The sequence below is a fragment of the Rhopilema esculentum genome, chromosome 15 (assembly GCF_057945365.1).
Source record: "Rhopilema esculentum isolate cy_ngs chromosome 15, ASM5794536v1, whole genome shotgun sequence".
NCBI lineage: Eukaryota > Metazoa > Cnidaria > Scyphozoa > Rhizostomeae > Rhizostomatidae > Rhopilema > Rhopilema esculentum.
This window is the reverse complement of record NC_142829.1, coordinates 5,313,419-5,332,360: the sequence shown is the minus strand read 5'-3', so window position 1 is coordinate 5,332,360 and position 18,942 is coordinate 5,313,419. Positions and strand designations below refer to the sequence as shown.

At 35.9% G+C, this 18,942-nt stretch overlaps 2 protein-coding genes across 4 annotated transcripts in view; one reads left to right on the top strand and one right to left on the bottom strand.

The window, feature by feature from the left end:
- Positions 1-1,767: 1,767 nt before the first annotated feature.
- Positions 1,768-18,942, bottom strand: part of LOC135685670 (dimethyladenosine transferase 1, mitochondrial) — a 19,291-nt gene continuing 2,116 nt past the window's right edge. Inside the window, exons 2-8 of the mRNA XM_065201671.2 lie at positions 9,390-9,576; positions 8,242-8,390; positions 7,462-7,573; positions 6,324-6,475; positions 5,599-5,718; positions 4,198-4,325; positions 1,768-3,243 (exon numbers count right to left, since the gene is read on the bottom strand). Of these exons, the coding sequence (XP_065057743.2) occupies positions 3,030-3,243; positions 4,198-4,325; positions 5,599-5,718; positions 6,324-6,475; positions 7,462-7,573; positions 8,242-8,390; positions 9,390-9,516 (1,002 nt within the window). The 5' untranslated portion in view covers positions 9,517-9,576 and the 3' untranslated portion in view covers positions 1,768-3,029. The remainder of the gene's footprint in view (positions 3,244-4,197; positions 4,326-5,598; positions 5,719-6,323; positions 6,476-7,461; positions 7,574-8,241; positions 8,391-9,389; positions 9,577-18,942) is intronic.
- LOC135685668 (isoaspartyl peptidase/L-asparaginase) overlaps positions 12,793-18,942 on the top strand; it is an 8,023-nt gene continuing 1,873 nt past the window's right edge. The window contains exons 1-5 of one of the 3 annotated variants that reach the window (XM_065201668.1): positions 12,793-12,921; positions 13,770-13,913; positions 14,401-14,548; positions 15,822-16,211; positions 16,682-16,818. In XM_065201668.1, the coding sequence (XP_065057740.1) occupies positions 13,797-13,913; positions 14,401-14,548; positions 15,822-16,211; positions 16,682-16,818 (792 nt within the window). In that variant the 5' untranslated portion in view covers positions 12,793-12,921; positions 13,770-13,796. Of the gene's footprint in view, positions 12,922-12,981; positions 13,004-13,038; positions 13,193-13,769; positions 13,914-14,400; positions 14,549-15,821; positions 16,212-16,681; positions 16,819-18,942 lie in introns of those variants that run through there. The other 2 variants (XM_065201669.2, XM_065201667.2) reach the window with 2 other exon arrangements.

The window sequence follows — 18,942 nt, the reverse complement described above, 5'->3', positions numbered from 1 at the left end:
TGAAATTTTGAGTTCTAGTAGGACAGGCAGGAAATACTTACATAGGATATAAACATTCCAAAATATTATCAACATTCTTTACCAGGATTTCAGAATCTCTATTTTGACCAGGCAGCAACTGACAAGCTGGATGTTTTAGTTTGTAGCACGATGAAGGGAGGACTTGAACAATTTATATTTCCATAATTGTGACTTTGATGGATAATTTCAAATGATATCTCCGCCTAGTAGACTGGAATGCCTTCTTCCATCCAACGCTGGCATTCCGTTTTGATAAACGCCCACGTGATATAATCAAGCAGAAAATACGTTTTCCCGCCAAAAGCTGCCTCGATTTCGTTTACTGGACATCTTCTAAAGTGCCTATGAAATGAAATTTCACATATAGTTTTTTTGTAAGAAATTAAAACTTCTACATGTCGTTGCAATACAAAGCGAAAATTAACTCGAAAATATGCACGGGAAAGTTTGATTTTGGGGTTTAAAAACAATGTGTGCGAGTGACAAAGCATAAGAATCAGTGACGTCACAAAGTTTGCAGTTGGTTCCGTCTACACAGTAAACACCCCATACCGCTAAGTCAGGGTTGTTCTGTTAGTCAAACAATTCTGCAAATTGTGTAACCAGCATGAAATTTTGCAAATAGGGGTGGTTTGATACGCTGAAAAAGATAGGAAACTGCCCAACTGAACTGAAAATTGCCCTCTTTAGCTATTTTTAGACAGAGGCTCTTTGCCCCAAGCCCCTAACGGCGTTATTACAATATCTATCCTGAAAGTAGGTATAGTAGAACGAAACTTTACAACATGGGACAGTTTGATGCGGTACAAAAGATAGGATATAGAACATAACTGAAAATTATCCCCGAATATTCTATTTTAAACTGGGGTTCTTTGCTCCAGACCTATAAAGACGGTTTGATTGCATCCAATGGCGGCGCCAGCCACTAAGCTCTGGGGGGGACAAACCAAACAAATTTAAGCCACGCCCTTTTAACCACCAGAAAACGTCTTTTTACCGAGAACCACCAGAAACTGCTTCCGTGTTTGCGAACTTCGTGACATCACAGATAACGGCGCTTTGTCACAGTCGAAAACGTGAAAACGGGATATTCAACCTAAATTTTTAGACGGTTCCGCAAGAAAAAATTCACCTCAACATATATAATTGAAATCAGCAAATTTTGCTTATAAAAAGTGTGCCTTCATCTAAACTTGTCAAATTTCATTTCATAGGCACGTGTTGCGAGGAAGGTACTGCTCTCTCGAATGCTCTTACGAATGATTAAATACCAGGCCCGGCGGAACCGGAGGGCTCGGGGGCTGGAGCCCCCCTCCCAATAATTGTCAAACTGTACTATGTTTCTTTTATAACAGCGTACTGAATGAGAAGAAAAAAATGTCAGCCCCCCCCCCCCCAATATTAATTTCGTTCCGATGGCACTAAATACACCTGAATGGTTAAGGTAAAATGTCAAGCTAAGATCAATAAGGCCTTGTACCTAGTACTATTGGGATCTAGTCTAGCAGATCCTCAAAACTATCCGTTATAGACCTTATATGTTTGCAAAATCGCTGTTTGGCTAATAAGAAGTGAAAAAACAATTAATTTACAGTAGGCTGCACAAATCTATATTTGTCTTTAGCAATGAATCTATACAGTATGATATTTTTACAAGTGTATTTATTGGCGGCAACGGCATTCAAGAAATTTAGTCCAATTAACTGTACGGGTAGGTCATTTTTGCAAAGGAAACAAAATAGAGCATCCAGTATATAGGTCTTGCAAATAAAATACGAAAAGTTCTTCTAAGTTTACAGCACCGACAAAAGATTGCAGCAAGACTATTACACATAAAATCTCAAAGTGATTCTTACTCACAACTGTGCAGTTTACAAAGTAATTTAGCTATGGATTAATTGTCGTTGTAATGGCTTGTTTTTTATACATAAAAAAATCATAAACAAATGGCTTATTTATCATCATTTTATACAAAAATTGCTTTGCATTCAGCTTTCTTTACAAATGCGCTGGGTCAAGCACCAAGACCATGGGCTCTTCTAGCATCGCAACTGGCCCTCATTAACAGGTCTTGTCTCAGTTTCAAAGCCGGTTTCTACTGATAGCATAGCCTGCGTCACAGACCTAAAACTTCCGTGAAGTTTTTGGTCTGTGACTCAGGCTACTGATAGCAGGGTTCATTTCTCATTCATCTATTTTGTTAAATGTATTTTTTATTTGATGATCAAATCTTACAAATACAACGTTACAAAACAGATGTAAACTTTTGAAATAGCCAGTGTAGGATGGATGCATGATCAAACGATTTTTGACATATTAGGTATTTGTCATTGGTCATTAAAAGGCTCATCCTCGAGGTTTAGCTCTTTTAAACATGAGTGGGACTTCTTATATACGACTAGTTTGTTGCTAGAAAAAAGTCCAACATACTGCAGTTCTGAAAGAATAAGCCACTACAAACGGTTCTCTACAAAATATATATATACATATCATATTGTACAAACTATATTGGGTATTGGAGCTGTCTTACTTTCACACACATATAAAAGAATCGATACTACAACACTTGCCGTTCTGTCAGGGGCATTTTTCAGTGCTCTTCGTAAAAAATTGACAAGTTGCTTGCAAGAGGTATATTTTAGAACCAAGCTATACGATCTATATTTATTTGCACTAGCACATTACAGAGGTAGCGAAAAGTTAAGCGAAATTATCTCTGAGACCCATATACACCAACCTACTGCAGATGTAGCGAAAGATTGATTGAATTTATTTACCTCTGATTCTATTCTACTAAACATCGATTTCTAGTGTTCTGCGATTGAAACGTCATAGCTTTAATATCCCGCACAAACTTATATAAAATATAACAACCAACTAAACATTCTGCTTCATCAACTTACATAATAGCAATAGCTCAATCTGGATTTTCTTATAAGGCACATTCTCATGCGCAGGTGATATTGAATCCGTCAGGTAATCTAATTAATTAATTCATGGATATGCTACTAAGCATTAGCAACAGTAGAATGAACAATAGGACTTGGTCGGTGAACTTTCAACGGGAAATTACTTAATCCATGTTTATTACAAAGCTCTAAAAACGTTTGACATAATGCGTCGAAATCTTCCATTGTAAGCTGATGGGCGCGCTTCGTCGCAGTCACACCCGACAACTCTGTTAAATCGTCTGCTAGTTTCTCTGCTTCTGGAAATAATAACCTAAGACAAATAAATAACAAGAGAAAATTAGTCAAATAAACTACAGCAAACTGTCCATTGAGGGACATCTGTTGATAGTAGACACCTCATAACAACTTCACATTCACTGTATACCGGAACGAAATATTGCACTCTTTTTTTATAAGTACCAGTAAATTTAAGTTCAGGCTGACTGTTCTTAAGTATTTCAAAAATCTGAAGCTGGATTGTTCTTAATTTGTTCTTAAATTAAGAGGGTGTAAGTAGTGCGAGTGCTAGCTTATTCGCTCTAGGGTGGTGTACAGGCCTCATTTGCCAACAAAGTGAGTGAGACGACCTTCATTTGACGTTGTTCAAAACGTTGTTCAAAATTGCATTTTGCAGAAGCGTGGGATTGGAAACAGTCTATCTAAGAATCTGAAACACAAATTGAAATAAAATAAATTGAATAATTTGAAACCTCCGATCTAAATTTCCCCCTAAAACAACTTTGGATCATTGCAAATGGCAGTTCGAGTGGTCAAGATCTCTTTTCATGTCTCAAACACTGGCAACATAATGTATGACGCTTGAGTTGACATAAGGTTAAAAATTAAAAGCCTTTTTGTATTAAAAGGGCAGACACGCAATTAGCAAGTTTGCCTTGTAACTAGATAACTGGAAACGTTGAGACTATAAAGTGTCACAGAAAGGAAAAAGTGTACAGTATCACTGACATGTTTGTCTTAAACAAACATGCGAGGTTTTGTTATTTTTAATCGGTTTCTACAGATGTCAAAATAAGCCCACACTTATTAGAAACTTGAATATCTTTTTGAATTCTAATTCTGACTATTATCCTTAGGTCAACAACTGGGTAGATGACAGGCAAGAGGAATTTTTCCGAGACCTAGCTACAGATGTTTTATCACCCTGCCTAAAATACAATTTTGAATTCAGACATCAAGATCATAAAAAATTCAGACAAAATCTTACCTCAAAGGTGTACGAATATACTTTCTCCTGTGTTGATATACTGCTTTGACAACCTGTTCGACAATTTTGAATGGAGCCTTGATTTTTGCTTCCTTGTGCGGTACAATATTCACCAGCCAAGCATCAACCTTTGCAACAAAAACAGCATATATCATAAAGGAAGGCTGTACAATAAAATACATGCTTAAACGAAATAAACGTGCGTTTTAAGATGCTCAGGAAAAACCCTTTCGTAAACCTATTAAGGAACTATATTGTAAACATTGGTAAAATAATACCCTAACGCAATTTAGCATAATACCAATCATATCTTAACTAATTAATTATCTTATTAGCTATTAGTAGAAATTATGCTAAATATCGTTAAATTTGAATCCAAAATTCATTGTTTTTTAAATCTTTAGTGCTACTTGCAGACATGTATGTATTTATATATGTATCCAGGTTGATTATTGTTGTTTTGTGGTTGAATGTCTCAATTAAAATAACTAATTACAATAGCATGGCACCTCCATGTATCTCATGCATCATTATGTGTGTTGGAAGACCCTAACTCACCTGGTAGGCCTGACTACCTACGATAAAACAATCTGGCGATTGCTCCGGATCTCGAATACGAGTTCATGTGCTACACTCGTTTTTTTATAAGAAACTGGCTATAAGAAACGAGTACTGGGCAGTCAGAAAAAACTAAGAAATTTCAGTACTCGACGCAAAAAATTGAAAAATTATAAAATCGTGATAAAACTGAGAACAATGAAATTTTGTAAAATCCAAGAACATGATTGCCCTGTTGGCCTAGAAATTAAGACAGAAGGGATAAAAATATACTTCCCACATCAGCTCAGAACGGAAGCGATTCAGAACGGAAGCGAATCTCTTGACGTTAAAAAAGGTCACGAACATTTCATAACATCATTCATGACATCATAATTAAGAAACTCTTATGAAACATTGAGTATCGATATTTTCAGAACATTAAGAAACTGGAGTACTCACCATCGACCTTTGTTTCTTATAAGAAAATAAGTGTGCATCATGAAATCAAGAGAATTATAAGAAGTTCAATCAAAAATCATGAAATCAAGAGAATACGGACGGATTCATGTGCTATGTTATGAGAAGATTTTTTCTGATGCCTTACTCTTCAAACAATACAATTATCAAGGCATCTTTGGTGTTGATTTATGAAAACACTCTCGAATCACACGATAGCAATTCATAACTCTATGATATTAATTCGTTTTAGTTATTCATGCTGTTGTATAAATTATGGTTAGCATTAATTAGCCTTGTGCTATCAGCTACGCCAACCTTAAACAAAGAATTTATTATTATTATTATCATTCTAAACTTGAATGCAATATTGATTGAATAAGCTGCATCAGATAAGGTATTTACCTTTGGCTCAGGCACAAACATTGATCGTGGCATTACCATTGCACGCTGAACACTGCAAAGGTTTTGTGTCATAACTGATAATCGAGACTGCAGCATTGTAGCACCAATAGCGGCCAGATTCTATAAGAATCATAATCAGAATGGTTTGGAGATTTCATAAATATGCTTGAAGTCTTCAAAATCGATAAAACTATAACGGTTTTAAATTTATTTTTGTAGTTTTCGAGAAATTGTTTTGTTTGGCGACATAGAAGTTGCAAAATATTTGACCAAAATTGATTAATATCCTGAAAAAGTTTATATTTGTGTAATCAGCATGGTTCGGTTGACAAGAACGGAAATTTTCTTTACTTGTGTTAATGGAGTCGAGAACTATTCAGAGAATGTTTCTACAGATAGAAGGAAAAAAAGCTCGAATACTAGCAACATAATGATTTTAAAGAGGAATGAATTCAAATTCTTAATCTCAACACAGCTTTGGCGTTGTATGGCTAAGCAGTATTGACCGCTTTCAATTGGGTCAAAAACTGCTTTACTCTAAAAAATAACTCAACTCAACTTCGCACTAAGGGAAAATATGGAAATACATTGAAATACAACAATGGCAGTTTAACAATCTTATATCAAAGCAACAACATCCAGGAAGGTATTTATCAGCCGAAAAGCCTAGCTGAAAATATGAAACACAAAAGATAAGCAAAGCGACATAGCAAAGCGAATCTTACTTCTGCCACTTCTTTTTGAAAAACAAGGGTCATTGGCACTCTACCAAATGTAAACGGTCCTTTTCTTTCTGGTATCGCCTCTAGCCACTGCAGAAGTAGCGGGATGGAGACTGAGAATGGCAGGTTGCCCACAAGTCGAACGCCAGGTAACTCTACGAAATAAAGAAATTCACTTCTCCATCAATCTGAAAGATCAAAATCTTTCATGTATAAATTTTATTGTCAAAAATTTGACTGGGAAGTAATCCTGTGACCACCCTGGGTGCCAGAGCGTCATTGAAAGAGTGGGTCGGTGAAAGAGTTGGTATTAAGACGAGAGGAGACCACTGTTCGATCATCTCTTTCACTGATGCTCTGTTACCCAGGGTATCCTGTGACAAACAAAAAATTCCACAAGGAAAGGTGCTGAAAACTGTCAATATTGTTATCTATAAAAGTTGACGATAAACAAAAAGATTTCACGAGAACAGAACATGATTGAAGAATTAATTTGTAATTTATATATACGAGGAAACTGACCAGGTTTTATATTCAATGACAACCTTAAAGCTTCGTTGCTGCTACATTCAAAGTATAAAAACTCGAAGTCTTCATTCTTTTGTTCTTAAATTTTTTTGGTAATATTTTAAGAGACATAAAGTCGACAATTCAGTTAGCTTGATTTGTAGTCTCTTTACGGTATCCTACAAAGCACGCAAATTTGTAAAACAGGAGTTTAAAAAAAGTTCATCAAGAAAATATTTTGTTAAAATGGTAAATGAAATTTCCTACAAAACAGTAGCGTGTAGGACTTTGAATTCATAATTATTCCGAATAATGCCGATAAACTAACTACAAACAAGTAAACAACCAGCAGTTGCAACATTAAAATCATCTCCATTAGAAACCAAATCTAACCACACTCGTGTGCCCATCCCGTTTCTTGCAAAAATCTGAACACTTTCCCTTACTATGAAATCAAAGGTACAAAAGCCCTTAAAACAACTCTCGTAGAAGTAAAGAAAGGACTTTTCTTGGTATGTCAATGATTTTTTTTAACCGTTACTTTATAGATTACAAACACATACAGATTGAAGATATGGTTAACATTGCACATGGCACAGCTATACTATAAAATATGCCTCCGAGAAATACATACCTTCCGACTCCCAAGGGACTGCATTTGCCTTTGACAATGCCTTTGCAATATTGAACTTCCTTATATCTTCATTGTGGACTGACATGTAGCCATCAGCGCAATCAGCAAGTTGCTAAACGAGAACATAGAAAAAAATGAAAAAGATACTTAAACTTGAAGAAGCGGCACAATTAAATGGCAAGTTGAATCAAATCCTCAAATTCAGTAAAATCTAGCTGTCTTACAACATCTTAAACCTGTTCGATGACAGAACCATGAATTAGAACCATGATGAAAGAACCACAAACCATGATCAAGTGATAATATACTTGATTGATGATATTTGTTCAAATTCAATGTTAAATATCGTTTTTCACACGCTCTGAAGACATTTGAATAGTACATAAATTCAAAAACAAACTCATCAAATATTCCACATGAATAGAAGAACAAGCCGGCTCTGACAAAGGAAGTTAATATTTTCTCTATGGTTTATTTTTCCATCTATCTACTACTTTTGCTGAAAGTTACTCCAACCGTCATATGGTGCACGGTGTCGTATAGGCAGAGCTGTACACGCTTGGTGTATAGAACCACACGACAAGATACAGCCACACGCTGGTGTTCCAATCTTTATATAAAAATTATCAATTTGATGAACACTACTGTTTTTAACCTACGTTTTTAATACGATGTTTTATCATTTAATAAACACGGCTTACAACAGCATAAAGGTTAGTTTGAATGCGAATGCAAATAATCCATCCTCCAAGCAGGCTATCAATGTAGAAAAAAAGTTACCTCTAGCACTGGCATGAATCTTTGGTCTATTTCAACGGCTGCTACATGCCGAACTCCTTCTTGCAAAATCGATCTTGTAATTGAGCCAGGTCCAGACCCAACTTCGCAAACATAAGTGTCAAAGAGGTTTGCTTTCCTTGCAATTTTCTCTTGATATGGGGAAATAGAATAAATTCTATAAATTTGAAGCACATACAAATATTCTCGAATGAAAATCATACTTTTAGGTAATATTATTTTTTTTAAAAATACAGTGCTGTACGGGCTGGAGTAGTCTTAAGCGTATGGTAAAACAACAAACTGAGCCGGTTTTATACAATGTTAATCGAAAGCATGTTCCGTTCGCTGTCTAAAGCACCATAATTATATCATCATGCTTATATTTATGACCATCTTTTTATGACTATATTTATGACTATCAAATATCTTTTTTTCTTTCTTTGCACTTTCAAATAGGTTTTTCAATGTAAATGTGCCTTATACAAACTACCTTGAGATAGTGAGGTTTGTAAGTGTTATGTTTTTGCAAAATGAAATGATAACGGGTTTAAAAAAATAATCGTGAAATTCTTTAAAGTTGGTTTTCACAATTTACACAGTTTTTATAAATAAAACTAATTCACATCAACTATTTACAATAAATACTCAAATCTAAATGCAATAAATACTACTAAGGAATTGATCAATAAGAAGAAAAAGAATTAATACATGGAAGACTGCAGTGCTGAAGTCTTGGGTTTTAGGGTTCAAGATATAGAGGCTAGTCTCCTGTCCACCAATCAAGATCAACAATACGGTATCCAAGGGGATAACGGGGACGCAAAGGGCAGCTATGAAATGAACTGGTCGCCTTACCACGCTGCATCGCCGCGCACAGATCATACGGGGGACTCTCCTACAGCTATTGCCGTATTCAACTCTTTAATACACAATGAAAATAATTCACAAGGTGCAGTCCTAAATAGCCTGGCATTGATTGTGTTCTTTAAAGGCTCTTGCGTAAACAGCACGCAGTGTGACTATAATTCAAACAACTGGCCTAATATCGTACAGTATGAAAATACAAAACACAGTCAATTTCTCGAGAACACTGCCGCTAAGCATGCCGGTTGCGCAAGAGCCTTTAAGATGAGGATGATGCGAATTACCTGTAACATTGAGGTCCAAAATAAAGTTCTGACTCAACTGCTTTTTAGCCGTCAAGCCATAGAGCCTAATGATATCTGCGATACGAGGCATTGGTGGCAGCCTCACTCCTCTGCTCAAAGAGGCCATGTTTCCTTTCTCACCAAACAAACTTCTGCATTAGTATTGCAAATATGTCATCAAGACAACCTTAAATGAACAAAGAAACTATGAAGAAATTACAAAATATAAGTAAAGTTATCAAAATTGGTTTGCACTGGTTACAATGTGAATAGTTACTAAGGATTGAGAATATCGAAAAACGACTAAATATAGAACACGTCTAACGTGTTTAGATTCATATCAACATAGCAAAATCAAACTTCCACGTAAAGCTGACATACCGCAAAAGCTCTATTAAGCCCCCGGGGGCCTATTTAATTTTTCAGTCCTAGAGGGGGGGGCTAAAGGAGAGGGTGGCTTATTAGAGACAAAAGCTTATCAATAATGTGTTATGTAAAAATTCAGATTTTCCGACAAACAGCCTTATAGGGGGCCCATGCGCACTCCCCTGCCCCCCCCATTGGCATCGACTCTGCCTGGGACATCTTCTAAACAAATTTCGGCTTACCGCATTTACTCGAGTGAGCCCCGTACGAGCGCCGCCCCGAATGAGCGCCGCATTTGAGACAAATAAAGTCAAAGAGTGCCGCTCCCGAATGAGCGCCACAGTTATCTTTTTTGAATATGCGGCGCTTAACTGAAAAACTGTTAGAATCGTTAGAATCAAACAGGAAAAAACTGTAAATCTTAAATCAACCTCGGGAATTTATTTTCTTGTATCAAAACACACTTAGTCCAAAGTGAGAATATTTTAAAGCTTTCTTATTTAACACATGTGTCGTGAAAGCAGAGAACTTTGCTGGAACAACAAGGCCAATTTCTCTTTCTTTTTCATGTAACTTGTGCGACCAGTTTATTTTCTGTGTTGGCTTCGAGGAAATTCTTCATGAAGCGTGACAATTCCACCGGAACATGACCAACAAGCGTCTTTTTGTCGTTGGCAGAGTCATATCCAACGAAGGTTGGCACTTGGCAGAGTCATTCAGTTGGTCTCCGACAGTGAAGACGACAGTGACATTGAAATTTTATGAACCTTTAAGGATATTCTCAAACTTGTAATAAAATGACAAGGTTTTTAAAAAGCGCCGCCCCCATATAAGCGCCGCATCAAAAGTACCGGAAATTAGAAAAGCGCCGCGGAGCTCACTCGAGTAACTACGGTACTTCTGAGGCACACAAGTAGATATTTACATGGGCCGTATTTAATGTACACAATCTTATCGTTCTCTAGCCCGTCAAGAGACTCACTCAACGCAAATGTTTTCTTGGTTTGACTTCGACGGCTTAAGAGAGGGGGGGCTTATCTTAAACTTCTGCTTGATAAGGAGGGGGCTTAATAGAGAGGGGACCTTTTACGGGAAGTTCCTAACTAAGGTGAAAATTTTTTTTAGTTGTACGGCATTCGCAACCTGCACATGCTTTCAAGTAACGCTCTGAGGCCGAAGCATCTCGAACAAACTAAAATGTGAACTATTTCACAGGCTATATATCAAGCTTTCATAATGAATTTCCAACGTCCCGTGATGTTCCTGACTTCAAAACAACCCTAATGTTTGTCCTTGATTTCTTGAATCAACAATTTTTTAAACGATTTCTTGAAATTAGCTTCTCGTGTGAAACTTTAATTGATTTTTCGAGGCATAAGCATCTACTTCTTGTTAATTCGTGAATACTCGACAAGTCTTCATTTTTTTCATTATATAATATTTATACAGGTTAAAGGTTCATACATATATATGTTTTTCAACCTGATCTGTTTAAAAGACTAAAATAAGCACTAATATTAATAACAAAAGAAATTTACTAACCTAACCTAATTTACAATATTATATAAAACTAAGGCTATAAAAAGGGAATGTAAAGATGAAATAAAAGTTGTCCCCGGCTATAGCTGTTCTTTGAAGGTTTTCAGGGAGGGGGCCAATTTAGTAGCTCTTTCTAGACTGTTCCACAGTTTTGGGCCGCGATAAGAAAAGCCTTTTGGCCATTTACCGTTTTTAGCAGCGGTATCTTGAGATCAGTTTCTGATGAACGCAGAAACCGTTTTCTATCATCCGAACATATTGCAAATAATTTTCTCCAGTAGTCTGGTGCAAGCAAATTTAAAGGTTTGTAAGTTAGCGTGCCTTGAGTCTCATCCAAGCTTAGATTTATCCTTATTATGCTTTATATGAAGAAGTAGAGATAAAACCATCAATAAATTCAAAACTATCAACGTTTCAAGCTTAATTTTAGAATATCTGTGAATCATATAAATAAGGTACTTTGTAGACATACATAGGTACCCTTTTCGTACCCATGAAAATCACGTTTTGTTGCGCGATCTTCCTGTGCACTAAAATTCTATTCGCGAAAGCATGAATCGTAGACAAAGGGGGAGGATCGTTACTAGATATTTGTGATTTGAGGGAGGTGTTGCATGATGCCGTATCTTCCACAACCACTTATAAGCGCAAACCTCCTCCCGCTGCCACCCCCCCCCCCCCCAAGTATGTACGGGCCTGTGGGTCTCTATGGTACATTGTCAGCGATTCAATGCAACTGGATGCAGGCTACCCCCGGCTTGCCCCTCAGATTGGTATAGAGTTCTAAAGTTATGACGTTATAAAAATAAAATGTTTTAAATTCTCTGGATTTAGATCCCATGGCCCGAAACAGCATCAAGAAATACATCTAAATGTGCAAAATCAGTCAATTGTGTAACGAATTGGCTGAGATATGGCCACGTGTGTATTGGCTCTATCCCCATCAAATCTCTGTACACTCTTTTTTTTATAAGAACCAGTAAATTTAAGTTCAGGCTGACTGTTCTTAACTTTTTCGAAAATCTGAGGCTGGATTGTTCTTAATTTGTTCTTAAACTAAGAGGGTGTAAGCAGTGCTATTGCTAGCTTTTTCGCTCTAAGGAGGTGTTCAGGCCTCATTTGCCAACAAAGTGAGTGAGACAGCCTTAATTTGCTGACAAATTTGAGTATTCACCGAAAAAGCACCAACACATCGCTAAAAATCCTCGATTTTGAGAAAAAACGTCTTTCAAAACTGCATTTTGCAGAAGCCCAGCCTCAGCTTGTTCTTAATTTGTTCTTAACTTTTGACCAGTTTTGAGGCTCGTGTTTTTATAAAATTGTTCTTATAAAAAAAAGAGTGTATTTGGTCTCTGTTCACAGTAATTCGTTAGCAAACTTCAAATCTTTCATTGGCCATACCTCGACCGATTTTAGACATATTTCACTCATTTCGCATAGTTGGAAGAATTCCATGGTGATTGATCTTTTATGTTATGTGGTTAAAGGCATTATTGAGTCATGGTAAATAGGCTTTCTCTATAGGAGTTTCTTTGGTTCCGGCGTGATCGCTGCTCTTTCATGTGATACTTGCATCCGTTGTTGACAACTTACTATTGATGGAAATTGTTTTGTCAATCAGTACGAGGTGAGTTCATGTGACCAGTTCCAGGTCAACCAAAAGCATGGCATTCATGAAAATCATGACTCAGCGGATTTTGGCACTTAGGGTATACCCAATCCATTTTATCATGACTCAATGCCTTTAACATTCAAAAATTCAAAAAATAGGTTTTAGTGACGTCACACTTTAAAACACTATTGGGGCAAAGGTTGTTGTAGTTTCAAGTATCCTATCTCTATGAGTTGTTGGCCTTTTTTTGGTAACGTCCATGAGGCTTTTTGACGAGTGTTGTCAGGTGTGTTGGCTTGAGTTAATCTTTAAAAAAAATACTAGTAAATATTTCAGTAACCACTTCAAGAATATATCTTAGCAGTGGTGGCACCTAAAGAGTGTTTTGGGGGAGGGGGTAATTACCCCCTACTTTTGTCAAAACATTCTCCACATATTTCTGCTAAAATTGGTTAAAAGTGCATTAGGCAGGGGTAGGACATAATTTATTAGATTTTCCAAAGGAAAATATATCTGTTATAAACCAAAGAATTAAGGAAATAGGCATGGTCTCATTGGTCACTGTGCCCGAGGGCCAGTCTTTTAAGCGTGTTTTAATTTGTGGTTACAATTACTTGTGTGCAGTTCCAGCTTCATTTCACTGTTGTGTGAGCCTTGAATATTCTGGTCCATTTGCCAGGATGGAATGATCTTGAGTTTTGAAAAATTGTTATTTTTGAAGCCACAAACCTACTGTACAATAGGCCCCCATCTAACATTAAAGGTCTTGGAAAATGGTTTATTAGGAAACTTGCTTGATATGTGTGTGACAAGAAACAGGGATTTGTTGGGCTGAGCCTTGCTTGCAATTTTTAATTTTTCAGTTGTTAAAGATTTTTTGAGCCAGAAAAATGAAACCATGCATAATCGTTCATGGAGGTGCAAGTAATATTGCAGATATTTTTGTTGAAAAATGCAAACTTGGGACAAGGAATGCTGCTAAGACAGGATATGCTGTTCTCAGAGAAGTATATAATTCTAATGTTCATATTTACTAGGCAAATCAGTTTCATGTTTGACAAGTAAAATAAAAATGCAGACAACTGCTGCATTAATGCCCTTTAGTTATGTCAGCAAAGCATGTTTCTTGGAAAATATTATTTAAGAATAAAGAATTTGCTAAGGAAGACCTAACTGCAATTTTGAAACAATAAACATTGTCCTACATTATAAATGGCTTGCAACAGAAAAGCAACAATAGGCAGCTTTTTATGATTGAAATATAAAGAAAACTATGTTGAGAAAAATATACAGATGAAGATAAAAAACATAAATAAATAAATTTTTCACAACAAACTTGGAGCTTAGGTTTTCTTAGAGGAGGATAATTCCCTTGGAAAATGGGGATGGGTTGTCGGCACCTTCTTAGGACCTATTTGTGAGAGACAGAGAAACTGTTTATTCAAGGTTACATAAATGCCATTGTGTAAAACCAACTAATATTATCTTTGCTAGGGAGGTTCTGCACTAGATGCAGTCTGCGCAGCTGTAACATCACTAGAAGACAATCCAGTTTTTAATGCAGGTCATGGCTCTTGCCTCACAGAAGACGAGACTGTTGAAATGGATGCATTAATCATGGATGGTGACACATTGAGAATAGGTTTTTTTTGTTTCAGTTTTTAATTTGGTTTCAATATTTTTCTATATCTACTCTATTTCTACATTATGAACTCTAGCCACTAAATCTAATACATTTATTTTGATGGAAAATGCTGTATCTTGCCTAAAAGGGGACTTGAGCTCTTTTCAGTTGTGCAAAACAATAAAACAACATCTAATCAAATTAGAGAAGCTTTTTGCCTGTGCCAGCTCTAAAGAAAGTGATGCCAAGGGTCAAGAGAATCATGGAATGTTCAGAAAAATCAATAATCTGGAAAGCAGCAGAAACAAAGGCAGAATTTTACTGTTCAGGAATCGTGTGACTTTTGGTGCATAAGTTCTGAGTTATTGTGTTTAGATTAATGTGAAAAAACAATGCAGAAAGAATTGTTGTATATCTAATTGCAATACCAACAGGAGAAGATCTTTTGAATGAATGCTAGTTTCTAAATTTTAGAAGGAAGATACTACAGAAAGCAGGTAATGCAAAGCTGATATTTTGAACTGCGGCTGTGAGCCAGAGGAAGGTTATCCAGTGTTCGCTTTAATGCATAAACTGACAACATTGTTTTAAATTAAAGAATTTCCTGCACTACGACAACACCATATATAATTTCACCCCTAAATTTCATTTCTAAGAAACTTTTGCTAAAAAGATACAAGGAAAATTTTAGGTAGCAGGAAGAACTATTCTTATAACTGCTCTAAACAGAAAAGAAAGAATGAGAAGGATTAGACATCCAATCTACTATCTTATCAATCCTGCTTAATACCTGCAAGCATGTCTTAACTTACTAAGTAAGGTCGCAAACTTAGCACGGATGACTACTGTTTTGAAGGATTCACATAGAGGCATCCTTTGTGAATCCACTAAGCCACTACTGTTTTGGAGGATTCATTAAGCCAAGTTCTTTTATGGAAACCATTATCTCCAAAAGCCTTCTGTACTTCCTGATCAGCATTGAATATTTTCATTAAAGTTTACAAAAATCATATCCAGATATCTCCTAGAAACACAATCCATTCTTTCCTCTGATTCAACCTCATCTAGCCATGAAAAATAAAATGATAAACAAGTTGCTGAGGTATTGGCTGGATATCAAAACCAGGTCTTTTTCTATCGGCTGATGCAAATTTCCCAAAATTAAACCTGGACATGTATCATAACAATATATTCTGTGCATTAATATTTTCTATTAGATAACAAATGTACAGCCTGTACGTTAGGTTGAAACATGGAATGGATATTAAGGGCAGAGCATTAACCCTTGTAGGTGCTGTTGGAGCTGTCACTGATATTGCCAATCCTGTACAATTATCTAAGAAGATTCTTGAAAACACACCTCATTGTATGCTAGTGGGACATGGTGCAAGTAAATTTGCCAAAAAAGTGGGACATCCAGTTTTATCAGACCCAGCTGAATTGATTGTTGCAGAAAGTGTTTTGAAAGCAAAGTTAGCTGGCAGATTTAGCTTTGAACAAAGTGTGAAAACATATTTCAATAACATAATCCACTCAAAGGATATGCAAGAATTAGAAGAAATAGCAAGCAAGATGGCAAGAGCAGAAGATGTAGACCCCAAAAATGGGAGTGTTGGCCATGATACTGTTGGTGCAGTTGCAATTGATGGAAGTGGAAGAATGGCTTGTGCTACATCCACAGGTATGCTGGTATTACATTGATTTGGTCAAACAGCAATAAACAAAACATTTTTTAGTTTTGTATCCTTTTCAAAATGTCATAGGAGAATTTCTATTGACTGCTTTTCTTCAAAATGTTATAAATGATATTTGATTATAAAGCTTTTAGGAGTTTTTTCATGTCTTAGCTTCCATATTATATTTGTTATTGCGTTCTATTTAACTTAACAGTAAACTTTAAATTTTGATGATTTAAAAGAACAAATTCAATTAAAACAGGGTTGTAGGACTCACAGATGTTGACAAATAACCCAGTTTGATGGTCAGTTAAAAGCAAACAAAGAGGCTGAAAATGAACTGACTCTTCTGAAACCTGCAATAAACAGTTCTTGATAGCAATATTAACATGAAAAGAAACAGCATGGAGAAAAATGACATGGAATATCTTGAATTCAATCATATCCAAGCTCAAAAAAATCATTTTTTGTCTAGGTGGCATACCTGGTAAATGGGTTGGCCGTATTGGTGATAGCCCACTGACAGGTTGTGGGGGATATGCAAACAAATTCGGTGGGGCTGCATCTACTGGCCATGGAGAATCTCTGACCAAGACAACCATATGTAGACAGGTCAGGCATTGATTTTAAACTTGACTTATTTTGTAACAAATTTTCAGAACTAAACTGCCTTTTTCTTTCAATGAAATGGTGCCAATCTTTCATATGATACTAAGTAATTACTTCAAGCCACATTCAACAATTAAAGTGATTGGTTGTTTACCTTCTTTTTTACATTTTACATTCTTTTATAGTTTGCAAGGTTTTTTGATTAAGTATATTTTTCCAAATTCAAATAAGGACTGGTTTATCCAAAAATTTCGACAAATTTCAGGTAAGCTAAGAATACTTATAAAAAGCAGGATAAACTTGTCTTGTGGGTTGTGGGTTCTGTATTTTGCACTATAAAAGATTGGCCTTTTTCTTACTAGTATTGGCTTTGCTCAAGGGTGCATCGTATCAGGGCGAAAATCACAAGGAGGGTCAGGGGGCCATGGCTTCCCCACTTTTTAGCTGAATTAAAGATAAAAATTGGCTCAAATTATCTATTAAGATAAACCCTTAGATTACAACAAATACATTTAAACAAGGTCCACAAGTAAAAAGGCATTAGCAAAATGTTTGCCACATTTGGGCTAGAGGGGGTAAGTGGAAACTTTCTTTACATTGTTGGCCCTTCCAGTTTGGGATCAGTCAGTGGTGCCGACCCTGCTTATACATAGTAATATTAATTTTTAAATCATTTCTTTGTTAAAGCGATAGGATTATTGAAATTGGTAGACAAAATCCTATGATATTTAGAGCTAGTCCATTCATATGAATGTAAAATGAAAAAACTTGTAAAATAAAACAATGCATCAGACAAAAACATCAGAAAACCACCAAACTACAAGCAACATCACAATCACTATCCTGACCATTAACTTTTTCAACATGTCAACAAGAAATACCATCATTAACTAAGTATAGCATCACCCCCATCCTATACAACTTAAACTTTTAACATGGAATGAATAGTGTGTTTTATACAAGATATGTGTTATATACATAGTAAAACACAGTAATCAAGAATTCTAAATGAAAAACTGAAAAAAAAGGAAAATAAGGAGAGTGGTTTAGTTGGTCCCAGTTGCTACTCAACCTGCACATTAAGGATGTCAAACACACTGGAAAAAGTTTGTTTTTCAATCTGGCACTGACACAGAATGAATTTGAAAGCAAAAGAAGCATTAAGGCAGGAACTAGAATATGTTGGGCTTACTGTGATTTCTACTTTGGCATCTTAGAGTGAACTTTTTAGCAGGTGTAATACAAATACAAAAAGCTCAAACTGAACAGTTCAAACCACAGCCACTTTTAGTTTGTAAGGTCTAAGGGCCAACTTAGACTTTGGAAATTAGTAAATAACTTAAAAGCTCTATTAAACCCCTCCTTATCAAGCAAAAACTTAAAACAAGCCCCCACTCTCTATTAAGCCCTCCCTCTTTCTTTAGCCTTGTTGTCAAACAATGAAAACATATGCATTTAGTGGGTCTCTTAACAGGTGTGATGATAATTAGATCATGTGCATTAAATACAGCTCATGTAAAGACTTACTTGTGCACCTAAGAGGTCACTAAATAGACTAGGGCATTTTTAAAACATTTTTTACCTCAAATTTTTAATAAGCCCCCTCTCTCTAATAAGCCCCCTTTCTTTTAAGCCCCCCTCCAGGACTGAAAAAATGATTAAGCCTCCTGGGGGCTTAATAGAGCTTTTATGACATATAGATGAAAATTATGTAAAATGGTATGAACAACTAAGTGGAAATTTAATGGAAATAAATGTTTAACAACTCCTTGGTCATTGTAGACATATTAATCTCATCTCAAAGTGTACAAAGTTTGTTATTTTTCTGAATTTTTGTGAATTTTGTGAAGTTTCCACTAAATCACAGATAAAAACATTATAAGGTCCCTCTTGACATCAAATTTGGCTCTATGTTACTAAATTGGAGTCTAAAAGCAAACTCTTTAGCCTACAAAAGCAGACTTTACAAGGCGTATTTATAAGAGACAGTGGAATCTGTCCAAATCATAAAAAAATATCATTAATTATTTAGGCAGAGACTTTTTCTTTCTTGGACTCTTTAACTTAACTTGGTAATTTACTCAATAAAGTAATTAAAACTATGCATGACATTGATATGAAAAAAGA